Source organism: Natator depressus, chromosome 9 (assembly GCF_965152275.1).
Source record: "Natator depressus isolate rNatDep1 chromosome 9, rNatDep2.hap1, whole genome shotgun sequence".
Classification (NCBI taxonomy): domain Eukaryota; kingdom Metazoa; phylum Chordata; order Testudines; family Cheloniidae; genus Natator; species Natator depressus.
The window spans coordinates 98,581,643-98,606,294 of record NC_134242.1 but is presented as its reverse complement, the minus strand read 5'-3'; the positions used below and the strand labels follow the sequence as shown (position 1 = coordinate 98,606,294).

The 24,652-nt window shown below is 43.5% G+C and overlaps 1 protein-coding gene across 3 annotated transcripts in view; it reads left to right on the top strand.

Moving 5' to 3' along the window:
- DOCK11 (dedicator of cytokinesis 11) overlaps positions 1-23,831 on the top strand; it is a 127,918-nt gene extending 104,087 nt beyond the window's left edge. For 2 of the 3 annotated variants that reach the window (XM_074962760.1, XM_074962759.1), the window contains exons 45-53: positions 1,134-1,240; positions 1,398-1,520; positions 3,095-3,208; positions 4,119-4,265; positions 5,480-5,690; positions 7,489-7,679; positions 9,033-9,133; positions 13,844-13,982; positions 22,562-23,831. In XM_074962760.1, coding sequence (XP_074818861.1) covers positions 1,134-1,240; positions 1,398-1,520; positions 3,095-3,208; positions 4,119-4,265; positions 5,480-5,690; positions 7,489-7,679; positions 9,033-9,133; positions 13,844-13,982; positions 22,562-22,684 — 1,256 coding nt within the window. In that variant the 3' untranslated portion in view covers positions 22,685-23,831. Of the gene's footprint in view, positions 1-1,133; positions 1,241-1,397; positions 1,521-3,094; positions 3,209-4,118; positions 4,266-5,479; positions 5,691-7,488; positions 7,680-9,032; positions 9,134-13,843; positions 13,983-22,439; positions 22,459-22,561 lie in introns of all 3 variants that reach the window. The other variant, XM_074962761.1, reaches the window with a different exon arrangement.
- Positions 23,832-24,652: the final 821 nt, after the last annotated feature.

The following is a 24,652-nucleotide window of genomic DNA, read 5'->3' as shown; positions in this document are numbered from 1 at the left end:
CCATGCCACTAGAAACAGGCAGCCCTGCGCAGCCATTACCCTGCACTGCAGCACACAGCACTGCCCATCGCTCAGCGTGCACGTTCAGAACGCAAACACAGCCTGCTCTCTTCTCCGGCACATTGCAGCCCCCCTTAGTGGTTCACGGATGACTCTGTGCAGTAGTTGTTAGGTGAGACAGGCGTTCATTGCTTTGTGGTAGAGGAAGCCAAGGCTATTGGTGGAGGAGGGCGTTATTCTGAGAAGTGGGGCCCCCTTACCAGATGGAACAGGCTGGCCAAGTCATGGGTGGTGTCCATCAGAAGGAGCAGGCGAGCAGGCCAGCTGGCCCTGCCATCAGACAGATCCAGGCTGTTGGATTAAGCCACGGTCTCAGAGGACGTGCAGGCTGACAGTTTGTTGAACAGTATGGCTGACTCAAGGGGCAATGTGTGTCCATGCCTCGGTGATTAGTTATACTCCCCCAAATTCCTTGCAGCTGCAGAGGGGTCAGCTGGAGGCCACACTCTCTAACGTGCTGATTCATCTATTTTGGTTCTATTCCTCCCTTTGAGGTACAAAGGCAGAGCAGCCTGGAGACCTTTGTTGTCCCTTTTTACTTCACAATCGACTCTTTCGCTGAAGTGTTTTTGGACATTATTATTTTTATTGCAGTGGCACCTAGAGACCCCAGCTGAGATCTGAGCTCAGTTGTGCCAGGTGCTGTAGTTGCCCAGGCAGTCCAGGCCCAAACCATCTAACAGTCCAAAGGGACAAGACAGACAAAGGTTGGGGGGGAAAGTGACGTTGAGAGAGGGGAAGGGACTTGCCCAAGGTCATCCAGTCTGTCAGTGGCAGCACTGGGAATAGAACCCAGGTCTTCTGACACGCATATAAGTGTCCTATTTGCTAGCCCACATCGCTTCCCATGCTAAGGCATGATGGTATGTATTAACTATGCTAAAACATAAGCCATTGTATAACCGATAACATGAAAGTAAGTTTAGCTTTTCATGCACAAATGGACCAAGTACAATGGGAATCTGCATGACAAAGATATAGCATGGGTAACCATAGCACGGTATTCCATACGCCACATTAAACTGTTTGATAATATTTGAATTCTAACTTACTTTTCTTTTTGCCTTCCATAGAATTGTTCCCTAATGGATGCTCAGCCTTCAGGAAAATTACGCCCAATATTGATGAAGAGGGAGCAATGAAAGAAGATGCTGGGATGATGGATGTTCACTACAGCGAGGTGGGATTCCAAAGTGCAGAACCTTAGATTGAATAAGAATAATTCTTTAAGAATGAGTCACCCACCCTTGGGCTGCTGAACTGTTCTGATGTCTTTCACGGTTCCTCTCCCTAAGATTACTTAGCTATGAACAGCCTCCATCTTGTGCTTCATACAGGAAGTCCTAGTGGAGCTGCTGGAACAATGCGTAGATGGCCTGTGGAAGGCAGAACGTTACGAAACGATTTCAGAGGTTTCCAGACTGATCATTCCGATTTATGAAAAGCGCCGTGAGTTTGAGGTAGCTATTTGGAGCTTGGCTTTGTGTTAAAGAGAATTCCCCAGGCTGCTAGTAAACAAATTCTTAGTTTGTGAGTGATGAGCAGATGTGATGGGTTGTATCATTTCTTTTGTATACTCTGTATTATTGATTAATATTAAACAAAATAAGTTAAAGCAAGACTCTGGAGGCTAATAGTTCCCATGAGATGCCGCAGACAGAGATCTCTTAAATAGGGACCCAATTCAGCAAAGGTTATAGCTACATCCATACCACCCATGCCCATAGAAGCCCCTGTTTCTGGGTGCCCTTAGACTTGGGAAGGCTTCGAAGCTTTGCGGATTTTTTTAAAACTGAATGAGTCCCTTCCTTTGACCTGGGGGTAACTGACACTAATGGGGACCCAGAGCTTCAGCTGCCCCAACGCAAACATTTCCTCCTGTTCCCAGATGAATACTTGTTTCTCCCGTGCTCCTGGATCTTTCTTCCAAGAGGCAATACAGCCCAACGTGTCCAAGCCCACCACAGCAGGACACCAGCCAGGAGAAATTAGTTGTGCCCTATACAATTACCTGCTGCTCTGCTGCAGACTTCCTGCTGCAGACCATGGAATTGAATCACTAAGAGCAGATGATAAACCAGACATTAAAACTGTGCCTTCAGCATGTATTGACTTGCTTAATGCATAGTGCTTGCATATCTTAGTGGTTCACAGCCCAAAGTACCAGGCAGGCACATTCCAAAATCCATGTCATTTCTGGCTGTAAACCAGACAGAAGAAATGCGAGCTATGCTCCAGCATGCAGTTGTATGTGTTACTTTCCCTCAGAATAGGTGCAATGCACAATCAAATCTGCAGGGAAGGCATTCTTGAGGACAGGCTTTCAGTGATGCCAAGTGATTTTCTGTACCCCATGGGCCACACGCTGTCCCTGGATGATCCCATTGGCCTCACTGAGAGCAATGCCTACATGGCTGAGGGCTGAATTTGGCCCTATGTGTGAGTCACAGGGAACATTCAGGGACATCTTTCATTTTCCTGTGGCTTTAGGAAAGGTGGGGGAGTGAAAGAATGCACTGAAGTAGGGTGGGTCGAAAAATGTTTCTCGGGGATTTCAAAGCTCTGTTTTGCAGGGTTTGAAATGGATCCATTTTCTGCTTTTCCTGGAAGATTCCACAATACTTTGTTGCCATTTTCATGTCAGAATTTTTACTGAAATCTTGTTCGGAATAGTTCTCCAGCGTTTGTGTTTACTGGAATCCTGGTCTTTGGTAAACAAAAATGTTGGACAAAGATTTTGCATATTATTGCAATAAACATTCTGCTTTAAAACATAAAAATAAAAATGTCACCAAAACTTTCGGGAAAACCAGAAAGTTTCAAATAGGTCGGCAGTTTTTCACAAAAAGTTGAGTTTTCAGAAAAGGTCGGTTTTCACTGGAAAAACTTTGAGTGTGAAATATTTCAAGCAGCTCTGCTTTCTGCTGAATCAGGGCAAGAGTGCTCAGCACTTTGCAGGATCAGCTTTGACTTCCTGCTCACATAATTCTACTTCAATAATGTTGAAACACACCTGCCTTTTTCTGCTTTCCAGAAACTTACTCAGTTGTACAGAACACTTCATGGCGCTTACACTAAAATATTGGAGGTGATGCACACAAGAAAGAGACTTCTAGGAACCTTTTTCCGAGTGGCCTTTTATGGACAAGTAAGTACATAGATCAGCCTGCCAACTAACCTGCCCCAAGCACCCTGTCTTTGCTCAGCCATTTCATTCAGGAAGCATTCTTGTTTCACTGACCACTAGCTTCTTTAAGATGGTTCTGTATTTTGCTCCCTTGTGCTCTTTTATATAGTAAACTCTTCAGTACAGGGCTTCTGTGCCTTGTTAATGTGTTATTACAAAGCTTTATGACACTGGGTGGGATTCTCAAAAGCAGCTGACTGATTAAGGATACAAGTCCCATTGATTTTTAATGACATTTCTCCTCTTAAGTGACTTAGAAGCTTTTGAAAATCCTACCCTGTATAAATATTACTGTAATGAGTTAACAAATAAAGTCTAAAAAACACTTTGGATTACTCAAGCAATACAGAACCAATAGCAATCGTGGATATTTCCCCCTGCAGAAGATCATTGTGACTTTTCAGAATATTAGCACTGGTGTGTTCAGGGGGAAGGTCTGCTTAAAAACTTGTGGCACAATATGGCCCACTGTTGTTATGGGTTCGACATACTCCGGTAGTGGCTGTCTCTGCAGTGCGCATAGTCTGATGTCTCTCACTTTGGACTTCTATAAAACCAAGAACAGAATCCCTTTTGATAAAATGTACAAGGAGCAACAGCTGGCATTAGTTTTCTATATGCTGGGATCACTATATTTACAGTAACGTGACTAAATTATATTCAGCCTTATTCCTGGTACAAGTTCCAGATTTTCACTTTGAAAGTTTCACCAACTTTTTAGATATTACTACACAGAGATCGTTTTAACATATAAACGTATCTTATCTGATAAGTTTTTAAAAAAACATTTTAAAATGAGCTTTTTAAAATAAAATGTTTAATGTAATGAAATCTCTCCATTCACCACCTATGTCTTTCTGATTAATGCTAGACTTTCTTTGAAGAAGAGGATGGCAAGGAATACATCTACAAGGAACCCAAGCTGACGGGCCTGTCAGAGATCAACCTGAGGCTTCTTAAACTTTACGGAGAAAAATTCGGAGCAGAGAATGTAAAAATTATCCAAGATTCAAATAAGGTGGAGTTAAACGGCATGTGGTGTCACTGAGTCTAGACAGCCCTGCTAACAAAATGCTTGGAAAAGTGAGCTCTGGGCTGTAGAGCAGAGAGGATCAAAGGAATGGAGACTCCATTCTAACATCCCAATCCTTTGGACTGTCAGAAGGGAAGGAGACCAAAGCTACATTGTCCTCCTGACTCCTATAGAACCCCCTCCATGCAAACATCACACAGTCGGGGCCCTGTGGGGTTTGGAGGAGGCAGGTCTCAGACCAGAAGGAGATGGATCTGGAGGGCTTCCAGGTGACAGTGAATGAAGTATTAACTCATGCTCTGCAGCCTCTCCAGACTGAGCCATGTAGTCAGAGGCAGAGAGCAGGGAGCAGCATAGAGGGGCTGATGCCCATATGGTCGGGGACAGGATTGGCTGTGGGTTCTCAGGACTTGCCAGGCAGGCATGAGATGCCCCTTGTCCCTTTTGCAAACTCCTCCCCTTTACTAGGACGATGCCTTGGGATTTCCCTCGTACATGTTCCATTCACAGGAGTTCCTTCTGTGCAGCAGGTCCTTGACCTGCCCATTCTGCTGCAATTGCACATCACTCTAGCAGTAAATTGTGATTTTTTTTTACTGAGCGTAAATGTGACCGTGTTCTGAACACAGGAACTACTTGCAATAGCTTTGAAATGTCTGTCACCGTCACAGGGTGTGACTGTGTCTTTATAGTGCTATGTGAGCAGGGGAGGGCCGTTACTCTGTGAAGGCGCTGGGAGTTCATCGCATAAGCAACCTGACACTGTCTGGAAGAGCTCCAAAGGAGTTCTTGTGGGTGAAATTCGCCCAAGGCAGCAGGGTCAGTCCAAGGCCTGTGTGCCACTTAAGCCCTTGAAATAGCATGTAAGTGGAACTAAAGTGATGTATAAGATTCATAGAATCTCATGGTTGGAAGGGACCTCAGGAGGTCATCTAGTCCAACCCCCTGCTCAAAGCAGGACCAATACCCAATTTTTGCCCCAGATCCCTAAATGGCCCTCTCAAGGATTGAACTCAATACCCTGGGTTTAGCAGGCCAGTGCCCAAACCACTGAGCTATCCCTCCACCCCAGGATTTGTACTGGTCCTCTGCATGGGGTGAATTCACCCAGGATGGATAAATCCGTGAATATCTAAACTGGTCATTAATGTAGTTTGTGCCAGTTTCCTCTTCTAGTAAATAACTCTCTTCTGTCATAGGTCAATGTCAAAGATCTTGATCCCAAATATGCTCATATTCAAGTGACTTATGTGAAGCCCTACTTTGAAGACAAAGAGCTCTCTGAAAGAAAGACTGAGTTTGAAAGAAATCACAACATTTGCAGATTTGTGTTTGAATCTCCTTATACCTTATCTGGGAAAAAACATGGCTCTGTGGAAGAGCAGTGCAAAAGACGGACCATTCTAACTAGTGAGTATGACCTTCTAAATATTAGGGAATAGGAATCAGCAAATATTATTTTAACACATAAATCACAACTGATTAACCTCCAAAAAATGGCAGGAATACCCCCTAGAACTTAGAATTGTGCAGAATTGTTCATTTTGATTTGTTACATTTTATTGCCACATACAGAATGTTTAAAGTGTCAGCTAATTACAGTACAATATTAACCCCTGGATCTCAAATTATTCCTGTGGGAATTCTGCACCATTGTGTGGGCACAGAATTCATGTCCCCCACAGATTTCTTTGCTTTCCCGCAGAAAAATGACTTTCTGACGGGAAAGCAAAGGGAAGCGGTAAGAATGGTCACGTGGCCCTCCCCAGCAGCGTGGGCACATCCTTTCAGGCTCCCAGAGCAACCAGCGGAGAGGTAAATCACTGTGGGGGCAGAGGGTGGAGGAGACCCCTGTAACTGAACTCCCACCCTGCCGAGCCCCACCCCCGCACATCCGCCCTCCTCAGCCCTGTTTGGGGCTGGGGACACCCTGGCCAGTGGCTCCTATTCTGTGCAGGGCTCAGCTGCTAGTCCAGGCTGGGCTGGGGATGGGGAAGGAGCGCACTTCCCCAGCACAAAGCAGCCAGGTCAGACCCACCCCCATAAACCTCCTCTGGCTCCACCCCCACACTTCCTGCCCCATCACTCCTCAGCTACGGGGGAGGAGGGCGGGGTCACTGTATGGGGAATTGCTCCCCTGTCCTCCAAACCCTCTTGCATCTGGGCACCCCATATACCCAGTACCCCCAAGAAGCCTCACTCCCCACACCTACAACCCCCCTACCCCATAACCCCCACCCTGTTGAGCCCCAGCCCACTGCACAAGGCCCTCCCTGCGGAACCCTGCCGAATCCCTACCCCCTGCATCCGGTGCCCCACCCCCTGCATCCAGCCTTCCCATTCGTGCACCCGGACCGCCCCCTGCACTCAAATCCCCACTTCAATGAGCCCCATCTCCTGTGCACCTGGATCACCCCAACAAGCCGCCCACACATGGACCCCCACTCCACTGAGCCCCAACCAGTTGCACCTGGGACTTCCCTGCAGAGTTCCATTGCCCTGCATCCAGATCCTCCCACCACCACTGAGCACCCGTACCCCCCCACTGAGCCGCCCGCACCCAGACTGCCCCACACAGAACCCTCTCACCCCACACCTGGATCCCCCCACACTAAGCCCCTCCACACTTGGATCCTGCCAGGCTGAGCCTGCCTGCCCGCACCTGGTGCACCTGGCACAGAGGGGTGGGGCCCTGGGGTGTTTCTGGGTCAGGCCCAGCCCTGGCGCTGCGTCAGGGTCACATGCAGCCTCACAGCCGATTATCCCTGTCCTGGAGTCCCTGTCCCACCTCTGTGCAGCTAGTGGTCTGTGCTCCCCAATGCCATACTGGGGCCTCCACATTTATTTATTGACAAAATTTGCAGAATTTTAAAATGCATTTACATTTTTAATATTCTGTGCAGAATTTTAAATTTTAATTGGACATGGACTGAGTCTCCATATTGTTTTAGATCTGATTTATTCAGCCTCACCCCTTCCTCCCCCTCTTGTTTGTGATCGTGTCATGCCTAAACACTATGGCTGAAATCCTGACTCCTCTTGAAACTCAGTGGCAAAACTGCTACTGACTTCAGCACAGCCAGGATTTCACCTTTGCTCTGAGAGATCCTCAGGGCGGGGCCCTGGCTATATCTGTTCCGTGGGCCTTTGGGAAAGGGTCGACTGAGAAGACTTTCAGACTGTACATTCTGTTTGATATGTTTAATAGCTTCAAACTCGTTTCCATATGTGAAGAAGAGAATTCCAGTAAATAATGAACAACAGGTTAATCTCAAGCCCATTGATGTTGCTACTGATGAGATAAAAGACAAGACAGCAGAGCTGCAAAAACTCTGCTCTTCCAATGAGGTTGACATGATCCAGCTGCAGCTCAAGCTGCAGGGTTGTGTTTCCGTTCAGGTAAGGCCCGTCATTAGCACAACATCTTGAAGTCCTTACTCTGTTGGCAGAACAGCTTATTTACTTTCCAGAAATCATTAACTAGCTCACTGGAGCACTGAATGTAGTGCTTACCACTGTAAGTCAATGGAACTACTCAGGGGGCAAACACTATACCCAGTTCTGTTTGCAGAATCAGGCCCATTATTTGTTTGTGACAGGTGTTGGTTATATTTAACAGCTCTGAAAGACTGACCTGGAAATGACAGACAGAAACAGCATCATGAATCCTGACCTGTCCCCAATCTGAGACATGGTCCATGTGTCTCAATAGGTCACTCCCCAAAAAGGAAATGAAGGGATGTAAATTTCTTCATATTTCTTTTTGTATGTAAAGCTCATAAATAGAAAAGTAAAGTCTAGCACAACCCTTAAAGCAAACCGTTGTAGCTGATAAACTCATATCATGCATTCTTTTTAGTGTATCTAGATTGCTGAAACTTCAAACCTGTGTGTAAAATTTTCTAATACAGATAGCGTTGTTGGTGCTTTTCTTCTCTGAAAGTGATTTTTAATAAAGTAAGCAGCAATCAAGATTATGTCTAGAATGTGTAATCACATGAGACTGTAAATATGAAATAACAGCAAAATAATGGGATGAGATGATGCAGACAATGAATAGACTCTAATATTAACGTAGTGCAAGTTCAGTAATTTTTAGTTTACAGAGTGTATGTTTCTCCATGTCTATATAATAAAATACATATTATTGCCCCAGATATCTGTATGAAATGCAAGACAGCCAGGCCCTCTTTCATGCATGTGATATGGGAGTGGTGGTAATAAATAAAAAATTGGAAAAATATCCTGAAAGAAATAAAACAAATATTAGCAATAGAATTTGAACAAGACTGAAAGATTTATATTGGGAGCTGGCCTGTTAAAGAGATTCAAACCAGGAAATATATCTAATACAATGTTTTTAAACATTTTTTTTTAAAAAAGGGAAATGTTAATAACATCATAATATGTAGTCAATATTCAATATGTTGCTTAATATTGTTAATTCTGTATTAAGATATACTTATCAAGACAATATCATCATAATAATGTCCTATTGTAAATGTCTCAGAAGATCAGTAAATACATTTTTTCCATCCCAAAAAGTAAAGCCTAACATTTTGAACTACAGGTGCCTTCTGTTCTGGTACATAAACAGTACTACAGCATTGCTATCCCATGACCATATAGAAATGCACACCTAGTGGCATGAAGTAATATCTTAAGTAATATTTCTAATAAAACAAACTGATTATCCTCTGAAATTAACCTAAAAGCTGCAGCATAAATGAGTTCTCACATTTTGGGTTTTAGGTTAATGCTGGTCCGCTGGCCTATGCTAGAGCTTTCCTGAGTGACAATCAGTCCGGCAAATATCCCACTAAGAAGGTGAATGAGTTAAAAGAAATGTTCAGGTAGGTTACTCAGTAATTGAATTAGCCTGCTGGCAGCAATGGGATATATGGTTTTTCTTATGTTTTTAATGATCAGGGTTAAGATTTGTAATACTAATGCAAAGATTTGCTACTGTCCTTCTGATTTTGGAAGGAGACTGGTTTCCACTTTCCTGGCCCAAAAGTATCCTGACCATGATCATAGAATCATAGAATATCAGGGTTGGAAGGGACCTCAGCAGGTCATCTAGTCCAACCCCCTGCTCAAAGCAGGACCAATCCCCAACTAAATCATCCCAGCCAGGGCTTTGTCAAGCCTGACCTTAAAAACCTCTAAGGAAGGAGATTCCACCACCTCCCTAGGTAACGCATTCCAGTGTTTCACCACCCTCCTAGTGAGAAAATTTTTCCTAATATCCAACCTAAACCTCCCGCACTGCAACTTTTGAGACCATTACTCCTCGTTGTGTCATCTGCTACCACTGAAAACCGTCTAGATCCATCTTCTTTGGAACCCCCTTTCACGTAGTTGAAAGCAGCTATCAAATCCCCCCTCATTCTTTTCTTCCGCAGACTAAACAATCCCAGTTCCCTCAGCCTCTCCTCATAAGTCATGTGTTCCAGTCCCCTAATCATTTTTGTTGCCCTCCGCTGGATGCTTTCCAACTTTTCCACATCCTTCTTGTAGTGTGGGGCCCAAACTGGACTCAGTACTCCAGATGAGGCCTCACCAATGTCGAATAGAGGGGAACGATCACGTCCCTTGATGTGCAGGCAATGCCCCTACTTATACAGCCCAAAAATGCCTTTAGCCTTCTTGGCAACAACGGCACACTGTTGACTCATATCCAGCTTCTCGTCCACTGTAACCCCTCGGTCCTTTTCTGCAGTACTGCTGCTGAGCCATTCAGTCCCTAGTCTGTAGCAGTGCATGGGATTCTTCCATCCTAAGTGCAGGACTCTGCACTTGTCCTTGCTGAACCTCATCAGATTTCTTTTGGCCCAATCCTCTAATTCGTCTAGGGACCTCTGTATCCTATCCCTACCCTCCAGCGTATCTACCTCTCCTCCCAGTTTAGTGTCATCTGCAAACTTGCTGAGGGTGCAATCCACACCATCCTCCAGATCGTTATTTAAGATATTGAACAAAACCGGCCCCAGGACCGACCCTTGGGGCACTCCACTTGATACCGGCTGCCAGCTAGACATGGAGCCATCGATTACTACCCGTTGAGCCCGACAATCTAGCCAGCTTTCTATCCACCTTATAGTCCATTCATCCAGCCCACACTACTTTAACTTGCTGGCAAGAATACTGTGGGAGACCGTGTCAAAAGCTTTGCTAAAGTCAAGGAACAATGGGTCCACTGCTTTCCCCTCATCCACAGAGCCAGTTATCTCGTCATCGAAGGCAATTAGATTAGTCAGGCATGACTTGCCCTTGGTGAATCCATGCTGACTGTTCCTGATCACTTCCCTCGCCTCTAAGTGCTTCAGAATTGATTCCTTGAGGACCTGCTCCATGATTTTTCCAGGGACTGAGGTGAGGCTGACTGGCCTGTAGTTCCCAGGATCCTCCTTCTTCCCTTTTTTAAAGATGGGCACTACATTTGCCTTTTTCCAGTCCTCCGGGACCTCCCCCGATCGCCATGAGTTTTCAAAGATAATGGCCAATGGCTCTGCAATCACATCCGCCAACTCCTTTAGCACTCTCGGATGCAGCGCATCCAGCCCCATGGACTTGTGCTCGTCCAGCTTTTCTAAATAGTCCTGAACCACTTCTTTCTCCACAGAGGGCTGGTTGCCTCCTCCCCATGCTGTACTGCCCAGTGCAGCAGTCTGGGAGCTGACCTTGTTCGTGAAGACAGAGGCAAAAAAAGCATTGAGTACATTAGCTTTTTCCACATCCTCTGTCACTAGGTTGCCTCCCTCGTTCAGTAAGGGGCCCACACTTCCCTTGAGTTTCTTCTTGTTGCTAACATACCTGAAGAAACCCTTCTTGTTACTCTTAACATCTCTTGCTAGCTGCACCTCCAGGTGTGATTTGGCCTTCCTGATTTCACTCCTGCATGCCTGAGCAATATTCTTATACTCTTCCTTAGTCTTTTGTCCAATCTTCCACTTCTTGTAAGCTTCTTTTTTGTGTTTAAGATCAGCAAGGATTTCACTGTGAAGCCAAGCTGGTCGCCTGCCATATTTACTATTCTTTCTACACATCGGGATGGTTTGTCCCTGTAACCTCAATAAGGATTTGGGGGGAGGGATAGCTCAGTGGTTTGAGCATTGGCCTGCTAAACCCAGGGTTGTGAGTTCAATCCTTGAGGGGGCCATTTAGGGATCTGGGGCAAAAAATGGGGATTGGTCCTGCTTTGAGCAGGGGGTTGGACTAGATGACCTCCTGAGGTCCCTTCCAACCCTGATATTCTATGATTCTTTAAAATACAGCCAGCACTCCTGGACTCCTTTCCCCCTCATGTTATTCTCCCAGGGGATCCTAACCATCAGTTCCCTGAGGTTGTCAAAGTCTGCGTTTCTGAAGCCCAGGGTCCATGTTCTGCTGCTCTCCTTTCTTCCTTGTGTCAGGATCCTGAACTCGGCCATCCCATGGTCACTGCCTCCCAGTTTCCCATCCACTTTTGCTTCCCCTACTATTTCTTCCCGGTTTGTGAGCAGCAGGTCAAGAAGAGTTCTGCCCCTAGTTGGTTCCTCCAGCACTTGCACTAGGAAATTGTCCCCTACACTTTCCAAAAACTTCCTGGATTGTCTGTGCACCGCTGTATTGCTCTCCCAGCAGATATCAGGGTGATTGACGTCTCCCATGAGAACCAGGGCCTGCAAGCTAGTAACTTCCATGAGTTGCCGGAAGAAAGCCTCGTCCACCTCATCCCCCTGGTCCGGTGGTCTATAGCAGACTCCCACCATGACATCACCCTTGTTGCTCACACTTCTAAACTTAATCCAGAGACTCTCAGGTTTTTCTGCAGTTTCATACCGGAGCTGTGAGCAGTCATACTGCTCTCTTACATACAATGCAACTCCCCCACCTTTTCTGGCCTGCCTGTCCTTCCTGAACAGTTTATATCCATCCATGATGAACTTACCTAATCATAGTCAGAACATCTTGGCTCCTTCTAAACCTGAGACCACTGCCCATCACGCTGACCCCTACTGACTCATTGTTTTTATACTCCCCCATAATCAGTCTGTCTGTATCCATCCATGTGTCTCTTGTCTTAGATGATAAGCTCTTTGGGGCAGGGACTCTCTCTTCTTTCTGGGTTTGTACAGTGCCTAGCACAATGGAATGCTGGTTCATGACTAGGGCTCTTGGTGCTACAATAAATAACATAAAATAATAATAATGATAATAATTAATAAATGAATACACCAGCAGTTGCTGCACACTAAAGCTGACTCTGTTTTTAAAGCTAGAGCGTTCATGAGCTATCAGGTGCCCAGTCTCAACACCTAGACAAAACTGTTTTTTAAAAGTGGGAAATGTCTCGCTAAAAACCAAAGACTTGGTGTGTGTGTTTGTTAATTTTTTTTATTATGCTTCATTTCCTGATCTTTCAAGAGAGACTTTTCTCGGGGGACTGTTAAACTGGAAAGAACTTTAAAATATTTAAATAAATCCATTTACTGTCCATGTGGTTCCATTACTCTTGCTTCCATTGCTACTTTTGCAAAGATATTTGATTTCAAACAAGAATTTGTTTTGCATCTGTCTATCAATCTACCTACCTACCAATCTATCCTGGCATTCTCTCTGTGGTCTTAGAATTGTGCCCAACGATCTGCCTCCCAAGAGATAACTAAAGAGCTAACTTCCCGTCGTCCATCCATTTGTGGCCATTGTAGATTTTTCCCACTTTCATCCTTCCCTCTCTCCTCCTTCCTACTAGTCTGCCTTTGGTATCTAGAATTCCTCTTGAAGCAACGAGGCACACCCAGCCTGCTCGCCTGTTGCTGCTGCCTCCTTTGTTGGGTGCAGCTGCCTCCCGCCCCACACAGCTGGCCAGTGCACGGGGGAGTAGGCTGTTGACACTTCTTTGCTGTCCCCTTTGGGGCACTGGACACCCCAGGGAAGTAGTGAGGGAGCAGCCCCTTCAACTGTACCGGAAACTTATGCTTGCCACGAAAGAAAGAGGGAAGACATCTTGTACCCCGAACCCTGCTGTGCAGTCTTATGGTCCCGGCAGCTCTACCCCTTTCATAACAGCCTTTGAAAGTCAGACACTGTTATTTCACCACAGCCTCAGACAGGGAAGAAGTGGTCATGTGAAAGAGAGAACTTAATCCGAGAAAAAAGAACAGGAGGACTTGTGGCACCTTAGAGACTAACAAATTTATTTGAGCATAAGCTACAGCCCACTTCATCAGATGCATAGAATGGAACATATAGTAAGAAGATACATACATACATACATACATACATACATACATACATACAACAAGGGAACATGAAAAGGTGGAGTAAGAGGCTAATTAATTAAGATGAGCTATTATCAGCAGGAGAAAGAGTAACAGTAACAGCCAGGAATAGAATACAAACATCCTTTTTGCTCAGTGCCACCCAAGAGAGAACCTGTGTGTTGCTTTTTGGATTAGCTGTAGCCCATGGGGTGAATTTGTAAACAAAGTCATACATATCCGTTTGTTTTTTTGGCTCCAATCTGCAAATCTGAATGAGAAACAATAATGCTCAGTGGCTATTTCTTTCATCCCCAGGAAGTTTATACAGGCCTGTGGACTTGCTCTGGAACTCAATGAGCAGCTCATTAAGGAAGACCAAGTAGAGTACCATGAAGGACTAAAATCAAACTTCAGAGACATGGTGAAAGAGCTTTCCGACATCATCCATGAACAGGCATGTATTTAAAGAGACCCCAAAAACTATGCTGAAATATTATCTCTAGCCTGGCAGCCCAGTGTAGTGAAATCACATTCTGTGGGCAACTTAGTGATAAGAAGGTAAGAGAGGTATCCTCTGACTCGAAAAATTCTACAGAATCATTTCAGTGGAGGACTCACTCCCACCTTCCCCTGCCCCACAGTGACCAGCTCCAGGTCCTCTAGTTGGTGGGAATTTTGATAATACAATGTCTTCAGAAATGTGTCAAGCTGGGTATCGTTTGCAGCCCTTATTCAAGCCCTTTCTTCCACACACACAGTGGTACCAAACATGGCAAACCAAGAACAATTATATAGCTACCTATCGGAGAAAATGTTGAAAAATCAATGTTTTTTAATGATACTCTAACACAGGGATGCATTGCTTACATTAAAAGGGACATTGATCTCCGGCAACCCTAGGGAAGTTATCCTTGACATGTACGACTGAAAATATTTATTCATCAAAGTCATCTCCATCTAAGGCATCGCTGCTAGACCCATTGTCATGCTGATCCTCGTCCATATCACACTTGGACTTCTCTGTACAAGGAAGGCTGCTGGCTAAACATTTGCATGGTGGTGAGCACCTGGTCTTTGTGCACAAACATTTGATTAGTTGAAGGACTGATTGGGGAGCGCATGGTATTTCAAACATGACTAGTGTGATCAGTCCATCCTCCAATACCCCTTCATGCCTGATAGGGGATGGTAGTTTTGGATATGTTTGATCATCCCAGCGCCATTCCATTGCTTGATAATTTGCCCTCTAGATGGCACCCCTTCCCAGTGGCAGTTTTGCTCCGTCTGCCTTCCTCTTGGAAAATGTCTACCAATGTAACTCGGCAAGTGTCGTAATGTTGGTCTTCAAACGGCAAACTCATCATGTAAACACCTCCAGCGTACTTATGACCTCATCAGTGATTGTCTCAGCTGTTCCAAGCACCTCCAGAGCCGGGAGAGAGTCTTTGGAGGCTGAAACAAAAGCCTTCCAGTAAGATAATGTGGTCTTCCCAACCAACCTCCAGTAGTGTCACATTCTGAAAGGGCGTGGAGACCTGGCAGAGTGGCAGCTTTTAATGGTCCGAGTGATAGGAACAGGTCTCTGAGGGATACACTGCGATTCTGCTCCTCAGCAGCAGGCACAAAAACAGAATCTTCTGAAAGTCTTGGGTAGCATCTCTGTGACATACCATGGTGCAATCCAGATCAGTGAGGGGCTGTCTCACCATTGTCCTGTAACCTTAGGTACCTTATAGTGTCTTGGTGCTGTAGCTCCCACCTGGGCTGCTCACAAACAGCCTTCCAGCATGCCACCCACGCCCTGTGTGTCTGTGCATAACTGCAAACTTCCAGCCACACTTGGGTTACTTCTGCAGGGTGACCCCAACATATTCCCAATCGCAGATTTCCCCCCTAAAATATATGTCCTGTGCTGCTCAGCCCTCTCCTAGACAGTTCAGATATATTAAGTCCATTATTCCTTTAAGGGAATAATATACGCTAGCTTGTTATCTTAAATAGTTACCCAGACACTTTAAGATAAACACACTGGATTAGGTAAAACAAGTTTAACTATAAAGAGAGAGGTTTTAAGTGAGTACAAGGAATGAGGCATAAAAGTCAAAATGATTACTAGAAAAATAAAGATAACACTTTCTAGTGCCTATCTTAACAAACTATATTAGATTCAAAGCAAAATTTCTCACCACATGCTTCCAAGAGTGTTACTGACCAAACTCTTCCATTCAGGGCCCCTTCCCCAGAGTCCAGCGGCTGTTTCTTTCGCCTTCTCAGGTGCAAAATTATGAAATAGACTGGGGGAGAGAGAGGAACAGGTCTCTTGGGGTGTTTGCTCCTCCTTTTTATAATTTCAATTCTCCCCCTTGGAAAACATTTCTATCTGAGAACCAGGAGATGGAGGTCTGATGGAGGAAGGACACCTCCAGCTGTTTTTTTGCTAAGATGCAGATCTCTTTGTCCATGTCCCCTTTTCTTGCCAAAGAATGTCCACTTGATAGGTTATGTCCCATCAGCTTGCCCTTTGTTTTAGAGAAACTGGCTTAGCCCCTCCTCAGACTTATCTGGGAAACACACTTCAGTCATGATGTCAGCTTATGTTCATAACTTTACACATAATGTTGCTACATGCATTTTACCATGATATTACTGATCAGCAAGTTATGAGTTTTCAGATGATACCTCTCAAGGCATACTTTGTACAAAGAGTATTACAGTAGGGTGCGAGTATGGGGTGCATTCTGGCACAATTGCACAGAGCGCTAGAACATCTGAGTATTGTGCAAAAATTTGGAGTTCAGATGCACCTCTCTTTGTGGCATTGATGGCACGCAAGATAATTCTAGCGTCAGCCTCTTCGTGAGAGCAACACAGAAACTTCACTGAACATGCATGGCAGCAGCTTCATAATGCCATGTCTCACATGTGGAAACTGTGCATAATGAATGCCTTTGGGCTAACCACAGAAGAAGCAGGTGTTCTTGTCTGAACACAGACCTTGGGACTTAGTATAAGGCAAGTCTTGCCCACAGCTGGCACATGTCCCATCCATTTTCCTGTTGCTTGATGTACTTTCTCTCCAACCTTTCCATATACAGTTTGTGTGCATTTCTCATAGCATGTAAGGTGCCACAAGCATTATGTGTTACCAGATCTTCAGTGGTGGTATCCTCCAAAGATTCGGCTACTAGTTGGTACTCTTTGTCTTCCCATTGATATCTAAAAATGATCAAGACCAAAGTTTAAAAACAAGGATTTTCTAATAAATTACTTTGGGATTGTATGTAATGTATGTTATATGCATTGTTGTATAACTGTATGCATGCTATTTGAAGATGGATTCTGACGTCTTAATCAGTGCTTCATTACAACTCTTTTGGCAAAATAAGCAAAGCTGATAATACCACTGAACTGCTTCTTGTTTGCCAATGATGGCAAATCAGCTTGATGCATTCCTTCCATTTACAGTAATCTGTAACATTAAAAAAAATGATTCAGGTGTTCTGTTCTGAGAATTAACTGATAACCCAGTACTGTCAGTCGAGGGCCACAGTCTAACTTTGTGAGGGCTGCATGTTTCCCATGCCTGTGGTAAAGTATAATTACAAAAACATTGATTTTTTTTAAAATCATTTTGTCAAATATACAGCTCCATAATTATTCGAGTTTTGGTATGTTTGGTACCATTGTTTTGGTGGCAGAAAGGGGACTGATACCCAACTCAACCCATTTCTGATGACACTGTATTACCAAAATTCCCACCAACCAGAGGACTTCAAGCTGGAAGCGGCGGGTGGGCAGAGCCACATTAACCAGTAGGCTGATAAGGCTATAGCCTGAGGCCCTCCTATTTTTAAGCCTTACTGGTCAGGCAGGGGGCACAGCCGGGGCCGGGTGTGGGGGAGTGAGCTTGCAAAAGAAAGGCAAAGCAGCCCTCTGTGGCTTGGAAGGAGCTCAGCCACACTGCCAGGGATCCAGTTAACACTGGTGACCGGACACTAAAAATCCGGTTACCACGGAAACCTGTGCCAACCATGGGTGTAGTTTGAGCAGGCATTGTCCCCCCACTATGCCCCCCACCACCGATTTCTCCAGAGCTCTGCTTAGCTGTCAGGGAGGGAGGAGGCTCCCTCTGACCCTCCCCTGGGCTGAGGCTGGCAGGCAGCTCCAGGATGCTGCCTCCTGAGTCCTAGTGCCCATCACCATCATCTTCTATGTGTGCTGGGTCCCGTTTCTGGACAACTGGTGAGCACCTGTGGGGGGGCGGGGCGGGGGGGAAGGGGCAGTACCAGAGCGGTAGGTGGGAAGCTTGCACAGAACCTGCACACACTCTATCTAACTCCAGCCAGGACGATTGCCCCTCCCATGTATAAGGAACGAATTCCCACACATTTGTAGGAAAAACAATACAAGACGTCCCATTCTGGATTCCAGTCCTTGAACTTTTACAGACCCTTCCATTGAGGGGCGTCAGATGTATGATGTGCTGTGTTCAATACTGTAGTGAACTGTACTAAAAATCAAAGACATCCAATGTTTTTCTTTGGTGTATTTTTCTGTACTGGGATGCACAGGCCACCAAGTTCTTCCCTTATGCTCAGCCTAGTTCCACAGACCAACGCATCTTTATACTTTTAAGGGGTTGCAAAAGCACTGGAGGAAGCTCAATACACAATGTTGTAGGTTTCTCCCTCCCCGCTCCCTCAAGGATTTTAAATCCACTTCTTAGCAGGCTATGATAGAAAGACTGGCTGAATAGGCTAAAGGCAGGTTCTGTCCATTTGCTGGTTCTCCAGACATTCAATCCATCATAAAAGTACCTCACATTTGATGTCTTTTGAGTTTAATTCCAAAAACTTAAAGCTAAATAAACCTGAAGTTAGTCCTCATTTTTCTGCCCCAACTCAAATGAACTTCTTTCCCGACTGGAAAATGTTGGGTAAGCATGGGATGTGTGAGATTCGAGATGGGAATGAGAACACAGGCCAAGTCCTGCTGACAGTTATTGACTTCAGGGAGAACAGATTTTTGCACAAGAATAGATTTTGGTTTCTCTGCTTTTTCACACGTGGTATAAGCAGAATCTCATTCACTTTCATCCCCTAAACTCTGAGTACTTAAGGGAAAAAATAAGCAAGGTTTGCTTGATTTACACATGCACATGAAACAGGACACTCTGCCTTCATTCTATACCAGCCTTAAACACCAGACCTAATGTAACAAGGGTGTCACTACAGCAGCCTTGGTTGGACTGTTCTTTTGAAAGATCCTTAATGGTTCTTCTAAAATGCTGATTTTCAATGAAGTCTTTTTGTTCAGGGGGGCAGAGAACACAACAGGGAATAGGTCTGTTTTGTCAGCTCCTAGTCATTCAAAAGCTGAAAGCCTTTAGATTAAGTTTGTTTAATGTTTGTACAGTGATTTTGAAGAGCTAACAGTACAGAAGTGCTAAATATTATGATGGGGCAACCATCTAAAGATCTGTGTCACTTCTAGCTGTTACCTTTTTCTTACAGAAAGCTTAAAACAAACAAATGCAAACCATAGGGGGCTGGCGGACACAGAACTCATGCTTTAAAAAACTCATGTCAGAGCTGCTGATCACACATTCTAGAATAGATAATACTTAGCCCTGCCATGAGTGCAGGGGACCGGACTAGATGACCTCTCGAGGTCCCTTCCAGTCCTGTGAGTGTGTTCTATGATTCTAATTGTGGAAGAGCTGGTGACAGAATCAGGCCTGATGTAGTGAATTACTGGAGATTAACTACACAAACTGGGTTGCAGTATACTGTGCTTTAGGGTGCAGCCTTCGCAGATACAAATAACTAGGATCCTAGCCATGTATAGGCTGGCAGTTTTTGCAAGAGTACAGTAATAAGTCTTGGCTTGCTGGCAACTTGATTAGTTACATCTTGCCTATATAAATTCCTTCCCTCTTTTTCTAATGTTTTCTGCTTCTTGGCCTAAACAGCAGTGTGTGTGTTAAACAGCATGTAAAACCCAGGAGGAAATGAAGTGGGTATGTGGGTGTTATACCATTAGATATACATGCACTGTAATCACACTTTGGGAATCTTCTGGGTGAAAGGTGTTGTACAGATGTAATCTATGATCAATAATAGCATAGTGTTAACAGATGCAGAAGAATAACTTGTACCCATCCATTAACATGGTATGAAATCAAAGGCCAGTTGGCTCTTTGAAGTGATCTCTCTACCTCTGGGATCATATCTTTAATTTATAAAAGAAAGTTAATATAACAAAGCTACAGTACCAGGTGTCTAAAATGAATAGTTGTGTTTGTGTTTGTAACTTCTGATTGAACAAGATGTTCTCAGAATTTCCTAGTCATGTTATGCACAATAATTTCATCTCCTACAGGTTAGAGTACTATATACAGTATAATTTTAACTGAACATGTGAAATCAAAATTATTTTACATTAAAATAGCCTGGGAGGAGGGTCTGCACACAATATATAATGATTTTTGTTTGATTAAACAGTTCCCTTCATTTCTGTTATAACTGTACCACTTTATATTCATATACATCATCAGGTCTCTTGAAAAATATTTCATCAAATTCAGTGGTGACACAAACAGTTGTGTAAATTGATAGGAAAATGTATGTAAGTGGCAAAGTATAACTTGCATCAATTTGGCATTTGCAAACCGAGTGCAATTTACAATAGTTTGGTGTCTGTGGAAGCCAACTAGAACCTTGACATAACTGGATGTTGGTTCAGGTCAGTGGGAGTTTCCCTCTCTTGTGCTGGGTCTGAATTTGGCCCTGGGAGTGTTGGGGAGGAGGAAAGTACTAAGGGGTGGGGAGTGTCTGCTTTACCTTACATCTTCTAGTTAGTTGCTTTTTCTGCTACCTCTCCCCTGCTGTGCATTCTCCACATATTATAACCTGTTTATTTCACTGCTGAATTTTGCCCAGAAACTTTCACAGAGTTGCACCTGCTTACTCCAGTCTTTTTTCAAGTAAACATGACCAAGCTATTTAATTTACATGCAGCTGCCAGAATTTGAGGGTTTTCTAATTCTGCAATATTCAAATTGAAAACAAATCAGCCAGTACCACACCTTGGCATCACAGCAGGTAGGGGGCTCTTAGAACAGAGATGCATTGTTAATATACTCCCTATTATCTGAACACATTTAAAAATGCACCATCTTGTTCTCTTCGATGAATGGGGCAACATATTAATGCATTATCTGCTGTTTTCAGGTTAAGTGCTAGCTAAGAATATTAGTTTTCATTAATGAAGATTCTACATTTTGCATTGTATAGAATGAATAGCCCAAGATTTCTTATATACAAAATTGATCTTCATGTTCGTCTTACTTATTACATGTAGATAATGGTTGGCTTTGAATCTTTTGTGCATTTAATAGCAACAAAACGTCTACCAGTTTTACCATAATGAAACTCTTCTGCAGAGTTCCTCAGTTAAACACAGAGGAGGAAATTGGGTTAGTTTTGAGGCCCAATTTAAAAAAAAAATTGGTTGCTATACTTTTTTTAAAAATCAGCCAACAAACAAACATTGTCCCCTATTTTGACATGGAAGGGAGAAGGGCAACCCAATAGATGCCCCCCTGAGGCCCAATTTCAGGTCATTTACGATAGTGAAGGGAAGGGAAGCTGCAAGAGAGAGAGAGATAGGGGAAGAGAAGGGTAGAAGCAAAAGTAGATGGAGAACTGCAATTAGAGGACACAGGGAGCCACAGAGAGAAGCACAGTGCTGGATGGCCCAAAATGGGCCAGATTCTGAGCTCGGTTCCATCAGTGGAAATCCTTTGGCTTACCAGTGCCCCCACAGAATGTACACTAACCCCCCAGTTACCTACCCCAGTAGGAACTCTTTGAAATCAAGGTACAGCAGATAGGTACTATGTTGTAGTTCCCACTGTGCCCTGACTTTTTTTGGCAATAAATGCAAGATTGGTGACACAAACGTTTATGAATTGGTGTTGATTTTGCCAAATTTGGCAGGGGGGAGGTTTTATATTTTTGGTTTGAAACACACTTTTCATTGCTCACAATCTAAACAAAACATTTCATGCAGAGTCACACACAACATTTTATTCAACTCTAAACAAATTTTTACTTTTGAATTCTCCAAAAATTTTCATTTTTAATCTAACCCAAAACAATTTTTTGACTTTTTTCAAAATTGCCAGTAAACTGAAAAATCCATTATTAACCCAGCTCTACAACCGTGCTCTCTAAGAGAGTACCAAAACCAGTTTCATCATGTCTATGCCTGCAACTATGCTATATTCACCACTCTTCACTGACATCCATTGTCATCAAAGGGTCAATTTGCTTCTGCAGGGAAGGCTCAGAACTCCCACCTATTTCAATGGGATCTGAGCACCTAGAATCTTTCTACCACCAGGTTGTACAAGCAAGTGGGTTCCTATCTGTATTTGTATTTACCGCTCATCCTGACAGTTACGTCACAGAATTTAGGTTTATTTTCTAAACTAGAGAAGTCTGCAAAGCTACTGAAATCAGACTGAGAAATATCAGTTTCTGGAGCTGTGTCTCCGTTTCATTTTGTACATTTTTAAATGCTGCAGTATAATGAAGTTTGGTTTCTAGGTCATGTGTATAGGTCATGAAATCATACTATACAATACTGATTTTGGTTGAACAACATCTTTCACAAGCAGCTTTCTGTTCTTTGGTAATAAATTCCTGATTGCCGCTAAAATAACATTTGTTCTGAGCTATTGTTAAAATATACAGGTATAGCAGTAAGGAGTTCTTAGACTCTTGCCTGTCTTTAAGCTCAACAGTCTCTTCTCCTGAAATCTACCTAATAATATATATGCATCATGCTGTAGTTACTGAATAACCATTCTTTCTTATTTCTTTGTTATGCTGCCTTTGCAACCCAGCTTTGAAGACAAAATTGGGGTAATACTATGCCACTTTTGCTTTGTGTATCTTTTAAAATAGTGATATCATGAGTGAATAATGAGTTGAAACTTGACTTAATTACTACCTTGGTTTTGTTTAGATGTACCAAGAAGATACGATGCATTCTCCCTGGATGCACGACTCCTTACATGTTTTTTGCGCAATCAGCGGAACATCTGGTGACGGAGGTTATGGCTCGCTTAGATCCACTGCCGAAATATAAAGAGATTTAGAAGTAAAAGTGACACTTTACAGATATTTCTCAGGAATACTTGGAGCTGTGCAAAGTTTGTTAAAATTCAAATGAGTGACTAGTATACATTCAGTATCCTCCTCCCCCCCCCCCAAATTAACATGCTTTCAAACAGTGTTCTCGCTTATTTTGCTGAGCAACATTGAAAGTGCCCAGACAATTGCACCACTGTGCTTGTTTTGTACTTTTTTAGTTAAATGTATACAGTACACTGAAAGGCATTTATCAAAGTATGTACTGAATTGCTTAATTATGAGTTGAAATTGTAATGGTAGTCTGTAAAGTTGTAATATGGAATATAATAAAGTGTAAAACTGCTTTGTAAGTAGAAAGTGGAGTACAGCATATAGAAATTACCCCTGTGCAATATTTGCTGCTATATTCCCAGTCTCGTGGGCATGGGGTATGCAGGTTGGTGTGGAAGTCAACCTGCCCTCAGAGCACTTGTGAGCAGGAGCGGTGGTGCCAACCACGGTGCAAAACGTTTTCACTGCCCCATCCCGCAGCAGTCAAGCCTCCAATATATTTTTAAAAGGCTGAATGGTACAGTGGTACAGCACTTCCTAGAAGCTGGTACCTAGGGCAACAGCCCTGCTTGCCCATCCCTAGAAGCGTCCCAGCTCCTGAGAGATCCTGTCTTGCTAGAAAGTGATTTAGGCTGTATATGCTACTTATGCACCAAGAGGCATTACTATACAATAGCTATACTTACTTAGTTTGAATCCTGCATATATCACATTTAACACCTAATGCAGACACCACATAGTCCACAAATAGATGGGTCTGTCAGGTGAATCGGGAATCCTTGTTGAGCCTCTGGGAGACTTACCTCAGCTGGCTTTTTGCCTCTCGTACACTGTCTGCTTGAGGAACCATCATTATGACTAAGCAAGATCTCTGATAATACAATCCTTTGTTTATCTAACTCTTCCTCTTTATCATTCATGGGATAGAAGCTGAATAAACCTTGAGAGATCCTGTGTGATGGAGTTATTACATTTTATGTATAAGATAAATAAATAATTAGAGACCTTAAAGTGGGTCTGGGAGTCTAAAGTGCTTTAGCACCTTTCAGAAAATTCTAATGTCGTGCAAGGTCTATTTTAAAGAAAGAGAGGTTTTTCACTGGAAATTTTCAGACTGAAATAACTTTTATTAACTAGACTTTTTTACATCTTGTGACAAACCTCAGTGTTTATTCCCCTATGCAGGATGGATCTCCTAGAGTTGTATCCCTCAAAACAATTTTTCAGATAAATGTTGCTTTTTCTGGCAGATGGCTGAGGGACATTTAAGTTCAAAGGGATTTAGTCTTTAGTGAATTTCACGTGCCCTCATACAGCATCTGTGTCTCTTTCATATCAATAGGACTTATTCATATGTGGGAAGAGGAAAATGGATCCTCAAACTACTCAATAATTCCTTCATGCATTATCTTTCATCCAACAACAAATGTAATGTCTTTATTTTCAAATCACTCCTACTGTTAATACAATTCCATGCATCCTACTGTCTGTAGCGCTTTTAATTTTGACGTGAATAAAAGCAGGTGCATAACAAAATGCATACAAATATATACAAGAGACTCTAGCTAGGTTTTGACATGGGAAAGGTGTCTGAGCACATTCAACCCTATGAAATGCTAAACCTCTAATCTCTATAATAAAGGTGGTCTATAATAAAACTAGCAAATAGTCCACACGCTATGTATGGTAGCTGTCCTTTATGGGGAGCTATGTCCTAGCCTTCCCATAACTGGCCCAGGTGGCTGATTAGTAAATAAAGGTTACCTAAATTCAGTTAGAAGGGAATACTCCAAGGGGTGACAGGAAGCTCCTGTGGGGAGGAGAAACTGAACCTAGAGGGTGAGCTCTCTGGGGAACCCACCAAAATGTTGAATCTATAAGAGATGCTCCTAGAGAGGGGAGCCTCCTATAT